At 34.3% G+C, this 13,614-nt stretch overlaps 1 protein-coding gene across 13 annotated transcripts in view; it reads right to left on the minus strand.

Annotated features, from left to right (window-relative positions):
- TCERG1 (transcription elongation regulator 1) overlaps positions 1-13,614 on the minus strand; it is a 63,800-nt gene that overhangs the window by 18,469 nt on the left and 31,717 nt on the right. For 8 of the 13 annotated variants that reach the window (XR_012090828.1, XR_501712.3, XM_008014854.3 and 5 more), the window contains 6 exons: positions 13,179-13,235; positions 12,996-13,062; positions 11,891-11,941; positions 10,350-10,485; positions 9,449-9,538; positions 228-346 (listed from right to left, as the gene is read on the minus strand). Coding sequence is in view for 9 of the 13 variants with exons in the window: in XM_008014854.3 (XP_008013045.3) it covers positions 228-346; positions 9,449-9,538; positions 10,350-10,485; positions 11,891-11,941; positions 12,996-13,062; positions 13,179-13,235 (520 nt within the window). In the remaining 4 variants the exon portion in view is untranslated. The remainder of the gene's footprint in view (positions 1-227; positions 347-9,448; positions 9,539-10,349; positions 10,486-11,890; positions 11,942-12,995; positions 13,063-13,178; positions 13,236-13,614) is intronic. The other 5 variants (XR_012090829.1, XR_012090827.1, XM_008014855.3 and 2 more) reach the window with 1 other exon arrangement.

The raw sequence follows: 13,614 nt of genomic DNA on the forward strand, positions 1-13,614 counted from the left end.
CCCCCAGGGAAGCACTTAAATCAAAGGTATCCTTCTTAGAGCATTTAGGATTCCTCTAAAGGAAACAAGTAAGAAATAAAGATTAGACATTTTGGCCAAAACCGATAATCAAATAAGGAGCTTTTAGTGCCCAAATAGCCAAAAAATATATATTTTTTTAATTTTTAAAAACTGATCTTAGGAGAAAATAAATACACTTTGATATTTAAGAGAAACAAACCACATACCTTGGATTAAATTTTGCTTCTTCCATCATTTTTTTGAAATCTTCCTTGGCTTGCATTATTTTATTTTTCTTTTCCCTGCGTTCTTCCTCTGCCCTGGTCTTTACATACTGATCAAACACCTATTACAAAAATCAACAAATTTGACAAGTCAATCTTTCATATAGGTAATTTAACTACCAAATTATTGGACAATGTCTTTGTCCAAACTATACCAGGAAAAATATATTAACTGTAGATAATTATACACAGATAATCTATACCAAGTTTCACTGTAAAGCTTCATTGAAATATTACACAAGCATACAGCTCTCTACTTAAAGGGCTTCAAGAATGAAAGAAAACAGCAAAAACCCTCTTTAATTTTTTTCCAGATTATAAATTAAATACATGATTATTATAAACATTTCAAGAAATTCAGAAATGCGTAAGAGAAATCACAGTCTTCCCAAATCCCTTATAGAAAGAAATATCAATGGTATGGAATCTGTAGTATATTTTATTTCTGTGCTTCTCTTAAGACCTAAGTATTTTCACTACAATGTAATCATGCTTTTCATCTATTCTGTATTTCCCCCACTTAATAATAGTCAAGATAATGAACTGATCATCTATTTACTGCCTACTTCACACCCTATAAAATGACAGAAGAACTTCTTTTGTAAGTAACAAACCAACAATAATAAGGAATTGAGAAAAAAAAAAAAAACAGCAACTTGCAAAGCTGATGGGACAAGCGGAAAAGGACGTGACAAATATGAGAGCACTCAACATAACCTAGCAGTCAAGAAAAACAAAAAGGCAACTCAAGTTTTTTCTTCTGAAACCAGAATCTCCTCAAACAACTCAAGAATACATAGCATCAAATACCTATGGAGGTGAGGATGGGGTATAGCTAAAATAAGGAGTATTTTAAGGATGAAAAGCTATTTAGTAAGTTGTTAAATTGCTAGATTCCCTCACCAACTTAATGTTTCTGGGCACCACCACTTCTGAATGTAAAAGGCAAGTGACTATTCTAAAGCAAACAATTAGCAAGCTATGGCCTATGGGTTGTTTTTATACAGCTCAAGAAGAGTTTTTACATTTTTTAAAGGGTTGAGGGGAAAAATAGAAAATTTCATGACACATGAAAACTAAATAAAATTCAAACGACAGTATCCATAAATAAAGCTTTAACTGAACAGCAATGCTTAGACCCTTATGTATGTCTATAGGTACTTGACACTTAAACAGCAGTTACAAAGTTACAATAGAGACCATACGGCCCACAAAGCCTAAAATACAAATTATCTGACTTAAAAATTTGCTGACCGCCTGCTCTAGAAAATAAAAGAGAGTGTCTTTGAACCGGGGGAACCTGAATTGGCAGCGAATAAGGCAAACCAAACTAAAAACATGGAGATTAACCAAACACATACCAAATACTAAGACACAGTTTTCTCAGATCCAAAGTAGAGAGATCTGAGCCCTCCAGCCAGGAGAGTAGGTCTTTATTGGGAATCTGACCAGCCTAAAACAATGGACTCCAGGGGTTCTTAACAAACCAGCCTAACTCACCCTACAGCATGTTTCTCAACCTTGGCACATTGATGTTTTCAGTAAGATGTATACCAGCATCCCTGGCCTCTAGCCACTAGATCCCAGCAGCACTCCCTTCAATTGTGACAAAAATGTCTCCTGGGGGCAAAACTGCTTGTGGTTGAGAACCACCACTCTGCAGCATAGCCCCAAAGTACGAGGGCCCACCTAGACGCTAAGAACACCCAAACAGGCCGGGCGGTGGCTCACACCTGTAAGTCCCAGCACTCTGGGAGGGCAAGGCAGGAGGATCGTTCGCGCTCAGGAGTTAAAGACCAGCCTGGGCAACATGACAAAATCCCATCTAAAGAGAACAAACTTAGTGGAATCAGAAACTATACAGAAAAATTAAAACTTAAAAGAAAAAAATGTTCCTAAACAACCTCACAGAGCTAAGATAATGCACCCATAAGGTAAGAAAAACCTCAAAAAACATAAAAGAACTCCTAGAAATTAAAAGACACAATAAATTTTAAAAATCTAAATACTTGGTTGATAAAGGCGAGGAAATTATTTAAAAAGTTAAATAAAAAGATAAAGGTAATTAACAAGAAAGAGAAAAAACTTGAAGGACCAATCCACAAAAGCAAATTCAAATTCTGTCCCAGAATGAAAAAACAGAGAAAAATTAACACGAGAATTTCCCATAACTAAAAGAGTTGTGTTTCCCATTGAAAAGGTCAGCCAAGTGCCCAGCACAACAGACCCTTCCTCTAGGAAAAACACTACTATGACATTTCAGAATACTAAGGACTAAGAGAGCTACATACTTAGAGGGAAAAAAAAAACCAGATTCACATATGAAGGAACACGAATGGCTTCGAAAACAACGAACACTAGAAGCAGAGCAATGCCTTTAGCTGGCCAAACAATTCCAAATAAGGGTCCAATAAAGGTTTTTCCAAGTATGTTAGGCCTCAAATGAATTTTCCCTGCACATTCTCTCAAGAAGCTACAAAAAGGAAAAGACTTACTATGTAGGGAACAGGTCTATGAACATCTTTGTAACAAGTACAACAAAATGTTCCAAAATACCTTCGACATCTTCCCAAGTCAATCCATGTATGTCTACCAATCTTCATCTACCGGGGGTCTTGGAACATATCCTCCACAGATGAGGGGGGACTTGGAACATATCCTCCACAGATTACTGTATCTATGATTACCTGGCTAGTCCCCTGCTAGACATATAAGTCATCTTCAATTTCCTCTAAGTATAGCACTGCAGAAAACCTTTTGAAAGTACTTGCATGCTGAAGAGAGGGAGAAAGTTGTTTCCAAGTCTTTTCTCAGTATATACTTACTTTTAAATAAAAGTATTAAATGACACATAAAATTTATATTCACTTTCCTTTGAGAATCTAGAAAGAACTTCATATTCCCTCTGCTGTGCTACCCTAGACCAAGGTTAGGAATCACTCTCTAAGATAAAAATCTCATAAAAAATTAGGGGTTGTGTTACGCTTCCAAGTTGCTCCTAATTATTTGTGTCATGCTTCCCAACACACTTGGCCTTATGTTCCCTATGTTAAGTGGTTATTTTCTCATAACCTCAACTCATGAACAAAATTTCATAATAAATACAATGAAAATAAGTAAATTTTAAAAATAATTCTGTTAAGTTCACTTTTATAGGCATGAACAAAAATGTATATTAAAGGGCTATGCCCTTTAAGCCTTCAAGGTAGCTCTGAAGCTCTGGAGTGCTTGCAATGCTCCATTTTTTTGAACATGATATATTCATTTTGTGAAATTTCACTTATGGTTTTATCTTTTCTATGTTTCAAAATACGTTTACTAAAAATGTCTCCATTATTTGATTCTCATATTTTTAATTTCACAATGATTCAATGACAAATTATTCAGTAACAGTGGCCTAGATGGTTGACAATTCCGAGTAATCGTGTTGGTAACACAGTACCACACTGTAATACTGTCAATATTAAAAAGCTCTGAATAACAAACGAGATATCAAAAAGTTTATTTTGGTGTTTTCTCTTGGAGTTCAAGGGCAGGGCTTTGTTTTTTTTAACTGACAAATAATAATTGTACATATGCATGGGGTTACTGTGTTTCAATACATGTACAATCAAAACGTGTTTAAATACATATCATGTAGAGTGATGAGATCAAGATAATTAGCATATCCATCTCAAACATTTATCATTTGTGTTGGAAAAACGTTCAATATCCTCCTTCTGGCTCTTCAAAACTACTTATTACTGTTAATCAGTCATCCTACAGTGCTACAGAACCCCAGGACTTATTCTTCCTATCTAGTTTTAATTATATATGCTTTAACAAATCTCTTCCTATCCTCCGAGTTCTCCCTACCCTTCTCAGCCTCCAGTAGCCTCTGTTCTACTTTTTACTTCTACTACATCAACTTTCTTTTGCTTCCACGAGTGAAAACATAGGATGTTTATCTTCCTGTTCTTGGCTTATTTAACATGACTTCCAGTTCCATCTATGTTGCTGCAAATGACAGGATTTCATTCTTTTTTGTGGTTGAAACCCCATTTTCTCTTTCCAGTCATCTGTTATTGGACACCCAGGTTGATTCTGTATCTTGGCTACTGTGAACAGTGCTACAATAAACATGTGGGTACTGATATCTCTTCAATACAATGATTTCTTTTCCTTTCAATACATACCTGGTAGGGGGATTGCTGGATCATATCATTGCTCTGTTTGTAGTTTTTTGAGGAACCTCCATACTGTTTTCCATAATGGATATACTAGTTTAAATTCTAACCAACAGTATATAAAGAGTTCCCTTTTCTGAGTATCCTTGCCAGTATTTGTTATTTTTTCCTCTTTTATATAAGCTTTCCTAACTGGAGTGAGACACCTCACTGCTGTTTTGATTTGCATTTCCCCAATGATTAGTGATGTTGAGCATTTTTTCATATATTTATTGGCCATTTGTATGTTTTGAGAAATGTCTGTTCAGATCATCTGCCCATTTGTTAAGATTTTTTTTTCTGTTGAGATGACTGAGTTCCTCGTACATTTTGGACATTCAATTCCCTGTCAGATAAGTAGTTAGCAAATATTTTCTCCCATTCTGTAGGATGTCTTCACTGTTGTTTCCCTTGCTATGGAGAATTGTTTTGATATAACCCCATTTGTTTATTCTTGCTTGTGCTTTTAAGGTCTTATTTGTAAAATCTTTTCCCAACCAATGTCTGGAATGATCATTTCCTCGATGGTTTTTTCTAGTAGTTTTCTCATTTCAGTTCATACAATTAGGTCTTTGATCTATTTTGAGTTGATCTTCAAATACGGTAAAAGGTGGGGTTCTAATTTCATTTCTTCTGCATATAGATTTCCAGTTTTCCCAGTATCACTTATTGAAGAGACTGTTTTTTCCACAGTGAGTGTTCTTGGCACCTTTGTCAAAATAAGTTGGTTATAAATAAATGGATTAATTTCTGAGTTCCCTATTCTGTTCCTTTGGTCTATGTGTTTTTATGACAGTACCATACTGTTTTAGTTACTACAGCTTTCTAGCACATTTTGAAGTCTGGTACTACGATACCTCCAGCTTTGTTCTTTTTGCTTGGGATTGCTTTGGCTATTTTGTCTTTTTTGGTTTCACAAAAATTTTAGGAATTTTTTTTTTTTTGAAACAGGGTCTCATTCTGTTGCCCTGGCTGGAGTGCAGTAGCAGTCATAGCTCCCTGTAACCTCAAATTCCTGGATCAAGTGATCCTCACGCCTTAGTCTCCCAAGCAGCTTGGACTATACAGGTGCACGATACCACACCTGACTAGTGCTTGTATGTTTTTGTAGAGAAATCTCGCTATGACAGTCTCAAACTCCTGGCCTCAAGTGATCTCCTGCCTTGGTTTTCTAAAGTGGTGGGATTACAGGCGTGAGCCACTTTGCCTAGCCAGGTTTTTTCTTCCAGTGACATTGTTTAGAATGTCACTCATATTTTGATAGAGACTGCACTGAATCTGTAGATTGCTTTGGGGAGTACTGCCACTTTAACAATATTAATTACTGTGATCCATGAGCTTGGGACGTCTTTCCCTTTGTATCCTGTTCAGTTTCTTTCATCAGGGTCTTAAAGTTTTCCTTACAGGGGTCTTTCACCTGTTTGGTTAAATTTATTCTTAGTTATCTTATTTATTCGGTACTACTGTAAATGGGATTGCTTTCCTGATTTTTCAGCTAGTTCACTGTGTACAGAAACACTATTGTATTGGATATTTAGTATCCTGTAATTTTATTGAATCAGTTTAGCAGTTTTTTTTTTTGTTTTTTTGTTTTTTTTTTCGAGACAGTCTTGCTGTCACCCAGGGTGGAGTGCAATGGCACAATCTCGGTTCACTGCAACCTCCATTTCCTGAACTCAAGCAATTCTCGTGCCTCAGCTACCTAAGCAGCTGGGATGAAAGGCATGCGCCACCATGCCTGGCTAATTTTTCCATTTTTAGTAGAGATATTTTTAGTAGAGATGAGGTTTCGCCATGTTGGCCAGACTGGTCTTGAACTCCTGAGCTCATGTGATCCACCTGCCTTGGCCTCCTAAAGTGCTGGGATTACAGGCATGAGCCTCCATGCCCAGACTGAATTTATCAGTTCTAAGAGATTTTTGGTAGCGTCTTTAGGTTTTTCTATAGGTAAGATCCTGTCATCTGCAAAAACAAACAAGTTGACTTCTTCCTTTCCAATTTGGATACCCTCTAGTTCTTTATCTTGCCTAACTGCTCCGGCTAAGACTTCCAGTACTATGTTGAATTAAGAGTGGTGAGAGTGGGTATCCTGTCTTGTCTTTTTCCAGTTCTTAGAGGAAAAGTTTTTAAAATGTTTATTTTAAAATAAGAGAGAACTTATTTTAAAGTGTTATTAGCATAACTACTATCTATGTCAGAACCTAGTAGCATCCTATACGGCAATGGTCTAGTTTTTGTGAAAAATGTTTTTCAATTAAAATTTGTCATAACAAACAAAAACATTTCAGACCCCTTAAGTGACCTTTATCAAAGGAAAATTCTAAGTTAAAATTTATGGTTACAATTATATAAAATATATCTTTTATAATGATATAGAATGTGCATAAATCTACAAATAACTAGAAAAGGACAACTGAAATATAATTTTATATTACAAGGCATTTCCAGTGAAGTTACTAGTGTTTTCTGAATCAAAGCACAAATTGCAAACATGAAATTACAAAGTGCAAATGTGTAATGTGTAACCTAGCACCTTTCTGGTTGTTCACTTTACACTCTTATGCAAATAATAAAACCAAGTATTCAAAAAACGTGTTTATTTTTAAACGCCAAATGTTAACTACTACTACTTCTCAGTTCTTACATTCTGATTGTTGAGAGAAGAATTCTATTTAAAAGGCACGTGAGGCCAAGGCAGGTGGATTACTTGAGGTCAGGTGTTCGAGACTAGCCTGGCCAACATGGTGAAACTCTGTCTCTACTAAAGATACAAAAATTAGCCGGCCATGGTGGTGCACGCTTGTAATCCCAGTTACTTGGGAGGCTAAGGTGGGAGGATCACTTGAACCCCAAGAGGCAGAGGTTGCAGTAAGATGAGATGGCGCCACTGCACTCCAGTCTGGGCAACAGAGCAAGATTCCATCTCTAAATAAATAAATACATAAAATAAATAAATAAATGGCATGAGAACTTTTAACTACAGATTTTATTGAAAACAGAACACTAGAAGAATATTTTCTCTTTTCAAATGTACTTCTATTAAGGAGATAGCACCATCAGCTCATAGAATGCTTCAAAAATTGGGAAAGAACTACAGTTCTCAATATGTTACTTATAATTTCACTATAACACTCAGTACCAGGAGGAATATGTCATAAAAGTTTTAAAGTCTTCAGAGATATTTAGATTAGGCATTGTTCCAGGCACCACAAATAAAGCAATGAAGACAAAGTTTCTATCCTCATACAATTTATATTTTGCAGGAGGAGGAGACAGATAATAAAAACACAATTTTATATAATTAGAGCCATGAGCACTATAAAGAAATTAGAAAAGGCAAAGAGATAATACTTAGATTGATTAGAAGGCACTTGGACAAGTACCTTAATGAAATGAAGCTGGCTATGCTAACACCTGGAGGAAAAACATTTCAGGCAGAAGGAATAGCAAATACCAGAATGACTGGCTTGTTCAAGTAATATCAGGGCCAGTGTGGCTATAATCAACAAACACTAAAAAAGACCTTCAAGAAGTATACAGGGATAAGTATATGTAGAATATTAGAGACCATGAAAAGAACTTCAATTTTATCCTCAATGAAATGGAAAGCACTAGACAGTTTTAAGCAAGGGAGCAGTGACTTAATTTAATATCACTTAAACTTTAAAATTAGTCTGGCTGTTGTGTGGAAAAAGAACTTGACTAAAGAGGAACAAGAACAGATGGAATGAAGGAGATCAATAATAGGCTACACAGATGATAAGGGTTGTTTATGGTGGCTTGGATTAGGGTGTTAATGGGGGAAATGATTAATAAAAGGTGAGATTTTGAAAATTTTTTGAAGGTAGATTATAGATTTGCTGATAAGACTGTAAAGGAGCAGTGGGAAAAGTAAGGAATCAAGGCTAATTTATAAATTTTGATAGGGCCATAAACTGAAATGAGAATAAAAAATGTACACAGAGTTTTTTTGTTTTTTAAAAAAGACACAAAGCTTAAAATGCAGATGCAAATACATTAAGGAAGTTATGTCTTTCTATTCCAAGTACTAAAATACTTATCTGGCACACTGTAAATTTTCTCCCTTCAATCAAGTCCATGATTAGACCTACATGCATAATGGCACACACCGTGTGAAGAATTATTCTAATTGTTAGAGTAAAAATATCAAAGATGGGCACTACTGTTACCAAATGAAATCTTACAGCTTAACAGCACTATAGCAAATGGTTCCACATACTCACCATTTTATGGAGATCAGTGTCAGGATAGTTCAGGTAATTCAGAAATTAAGTAAGTTGGAAGTGTGCAATGCTTTAGAAGAGGCAACCATGAAATGATATGTCACTGAATCATTATGGGAATAAAAAGCAACACTAATTCAACAGGGACCCTGTTTTTCTGAGTTTATGATGAAAACAGATATTTTAACAGATGCTACTTAGATGTGAACTTTGTATGTGTAGTTGTGTATGAGACATAAACTTATGTTCCAGTACAATCTACAGGACACACACACACACATATATATGTAAATACTGACACATAATGGTCAAGAAGGCTGTTTGGTATTCAATAAACCAGTGTTCAATGGTAGTCATATCTATTGGATGGGATTACAGTGGCCTTTTTTCTCCTTTATACTCATCTGTATTTTGCTATTTTTCTACTCTAAATTTGCATCATTGGCCCAAAAAAGCAAATTAGTAAAAGCATTTGAAATCAATTTTAAAACCATACTACACATAACCTAGGTGTTTGAGGCATAAGGACAAAAATATCCAAGACTTTTGAGGTAGAAATGTCCACACATAGACACACAGAATGTTCTAAGATGCAAGACTATGTTTTTGAATGCTGTATCAGAAAAAAAAAAGGGATGGTACTTTATTCTTCATAATTTAAAAACTATGTTGGCAAGAGATATACATTCTTAGTTAATGCCATTTTCCTTTTTACCTGTTTTCTCTCTTTAGGATTGAGAAGTAAGTACCGGGGATCAAAAACTATCTTGTGCAACTCCTTCTCCCATGTTGAAAAAGCAGACACCTTTAAAATAAAAATGTATTGCCTCATAATTAAGTTTGCTCTATAAATATAAAGGTCATAATTTTGCTTGAAATCTACAGGATATCTGTTTATAAAGGAGACATAAAACCATACTGAAGTTTCCATCACTAATAAATGACAAGCAGTGGGAGGCTAGCAACAGCAAATTTCTACACTAATAGGCTCTGAACATTCCTATATTATATAAGTAACACACACTTAATTGCTCATTAAAATAACCACTACTGTGTGACATTTTAAAAATCAGTACATCAGAAAAAGCCTTGAAGATTTGTATTTTGATTTCTCATGCTTGCTCCAATCTTGTGAACAATGTTCTGATTTAAAATTGAACAATCTTACTTATTCAAATCAATCTGTGAATATAATCAAATAGTTGAAATCCCTTCTCAATTAAATTGCAGATAATAATATCACAAAGTATCAGTTCTCCTTTAACAAAAGCCATTCTGAAGATATTAAAGGAAGAATAATCATATATACCTTACCTATCCCAAGCAGTCCGCCATTCTGTAATGTTAATACTCGTCTTATATTACTCACCACAATTTAATGACCCAATAAATGTTAAGTGTTATTTGTACTTAAAAGGACAGTAAAATGGCATTTAGTTAAATATGATAAGATTAGCCAAGAAAAAGGCTGTTGCAAAAAATGTACAGTAATTTTAAAAATCCCCTTATCCCCCCCCCATAACATGAGCACTAACCTTAGATTTGACCTTTTAGCAAGACATATTTATATTACTTATACAAAACAGAAATATCTCCCCCAAAGATTGTTTTCTGACCCCTCTCTCTAGCAGCATGTCCTTGAACTGCTTCATTCGAGCCTCCAGAGGGACAATGGCCCTTTCTCGGGCAGCTTTAATTTCAGCTTCCATGGCAGCTTCTTTCTCTGAGTCAATGTCTTTATTATCATCTCTCCTATAAAAAATAAAATATAAGACATCAATTGACAAAATATTAATTCTCAGATCTTATTAGAAATCTTAAAATCAAAGGAATTTTCAAGACTCACTACTGAGCAGCATATTTTTGGCAAAAACAAATTATATTGAGGATTTCAAATGAACTCTAAGGGATAAACAACTTTCATAATAACAAAATTAAAATGGGCTTCTAATGATTTACAATGGCTACATTATTAGGAAAAAAAATACACCTTTAATGTGCTGTCTCTCCCTGACACTGGTTAATAACATAAAAAGGGAACAATCTTACTTTAAAAAAAAAAAAAAGTTTAACACTGCAGCAAACCTCTATGTGTCAGAATCAAACAGCACAGAATATAATTTTTTTAGTTCTTGAAATATAGAAAAAACAGTATTTTCCAAAATGTTTTACATTATAAATACATAAAATATTTTGTAAAATCTAATAAAAATTGGTATTAACTGGTATTATGTTTTAGTAATCTCAAACATTTATTTTAAAAATAAAACTAAAATATCTGCAATCTTGGCCAAGTGAATATGTAAGATATATACCTTACCTACCTGACTTTTTATTACTCACTTTCTGGGTGATATGTTGAGATTTAAGTTGAAGGACAGGTCCCAGAGAGCAACATGGGCCCAGGAGTAGTTAGGTGGAATTAGAACTGTTCATCAATGACTAAACTACTTCTTGTTCCTCCAAAAATGCACCTCAGGGGTAAGGGCAACCCTGTTTCTGTGTGGTACTCAAGTGAAATTGTAAACATGGAATCATGGCACCTCTCAAACATATGCACTATGAAAAAGGCCCATTCATGTAAATAATCCAAAAATGTATGTAATTCAATAATATCTGGGTGTATATTTCAGCAGATCTTCCTTCTTAAATATGATCTGCTAAGCATATTTTTAAAATTGGCTCTTATTCCCTATACAAACTTAATGGAATCAGGACAACAGAACATGTGGAAATTCAAACGCATGCTATACAGGGAACTGTAGGTAGCCCCGGAGATTTAAATGGAACTAAGGCTAACCCACAAATGCAAGTGAGAGGTACTTAGCAACTTAGGGAATGAATCAAAAGAAATAGAAGACATAGTCCGTGACCTGCAGGAACTTAGCGAGATAGTCTGTGACCTAAGATATGCACAAAACAAACAGGTAAAAGCAATTTGCCAAACAATATACCCTCTTATAATAATAATTTTAAAACTATTTAAATAGTTAAAAGAGTTAAAAGACATCCAAGAAATATAATAACTAATGAAAACAGATAACCTTTATAGAACTATACTAAATGAAAATGTCACAATACAAACTATCACTATCTATCTCAATAAAGGAAATAAAAGAAAAACTAAGCCAGGAAAAATAGGCTTTTAGCTTTGTACCTAAATAGAGAAGCTCGGGCAATCCACATAAAGGACTTCTTTGACATTCTCCTGATAAAAGCAGTTAAAAACCTTACAGAGTTGTCTATAAGAACAAACAATTAAAAACAACCTAAAAGTTTAACATCGTAGGAACATCCAAAATAATGGTACATAAACAGAATGAATACAGTCATTTATAATAATTAACAAAACAAATGTCTTATTCTAGGTATTTTTTGTTTTAAAAAAGCACAAAATCAGTTAATTACAACTAATAAAAATTACATTTGGTCAAGAACTAAAAAGTCAATTGCAAAAATCAGAATAGCTACATTACGCTGATAAATTATGAGTGATTCTTTCATATCTTTTATGTTGTTTCCAATAAAGAAATTTTTTTAAAAAGAACTACCCTTTATAGGGGTTGTCTTACTGATTTATTTGCCATAATTTGGCTGCATTCAATCTGTCCTTTTCAGATAAGGACTACGATTAACCAGTTCCTGTTAATGTCTTCAAACTTTCCTTTTTGCTGCTAAATAATGGTCCCATTCCCCATACATGCATACCCTCTACCCCATCCTTCCCCCCACCATAACATTTACATTTTACCCAACTCTAGAGCACTGGCCAAGCTAATGCCACTACTTCTTAGCAGTCTCTTTCTCGCAGAGCACTTCCTAAGCTTATGGGTTCACTCCTCACCAAGTAGTAATGACCAGACTCAAGGACTAGGTAAGTCACAAGATAACCATATACAGAGGGAGAATTCTGTGTCTGTTTTTGAGATCTCTGGAATGGTATCTACTGGGGTCTAAATAAGGGAGGAAACGAACTTTTTATAAAATTGAGAACTAATAAATTTCCAAAAAGAATTAATTCCAAAACTATCATTTGACTTCATAATACATATATGAATACCCAAATCTTTTACAAATCTAGCAAAAAAAGGGACACATTTTCTTTCTACAATGAAAAACAAAGCTATTTACTATCAGGCCTGAGAGAGCAATCATGCCTCCTAACAACATTCACATTACCTGTCCCTTCCAATCAAAAATTATTACCAAATCAACTTTTAAAAGATATAATCTACCTCAATCAAATTGTATATATTACTTACTTCCGTTTTTTTGCTTTAACAGGCTCATCTTCATTAATTTCTTCCATTAATTCTTGTTCCTCTTTAACTATAAGACAAAATTTAATTAAAATATTTAGGCATGAATCCTTCTGCTAATCACTACCAGAACACTTGCTTTAATAGTATTAAAAAGAAGCTGCAATTTATAGTCAGTTCACTCACTTGCACTCATAGAGAATTGCCACTTTTGGATCGACAGCATTGTCGGAGTTGGGTGCCCTGGCAGAAACATTTCAAATATTGTTACAAAGTCATATGCATATCTTCCACAAACATTTCTTTTTAAAAATTACTATTTATATAACACCTCTTAATCACCTCTTAATATTCATCTCTTTATAAACCATTAAAGCATAATTCTATACTTCCTCTATCCTCCCTTTACATTAAATTCAATTCATTTTGAAATGCTTCTTGCCTAAACCTTAAATTTACAAATATATAAAATAAAGCTTTCTTGATTCAGGATTTATAGTACCTTTTAACGATGCATGTTAATGTATTTATCAAATGAATGAATCAAATATTTAAAAACAAATTCATGAAAAACAAAAGCAAATCACATATTGTTCCAACATCATTCAATACCATAGCTATA

This window comes from Chlorocebus sabaeus, chromosome 23 (genome assembly GCF_047675955.1).
Source record: "Chlorocebus sabaeus isolate Y175 chromosome 23, mChlSab1.0.hap1, whole genome shotgun sequence".
Taxonomy (NCBI): domain Eukaryota; kingdom Metazoa; phylum Chordata; class Mammalia; order Primates; family Cercopithecidae; genus Chlorocebus; species Chlorocebus sabaeus.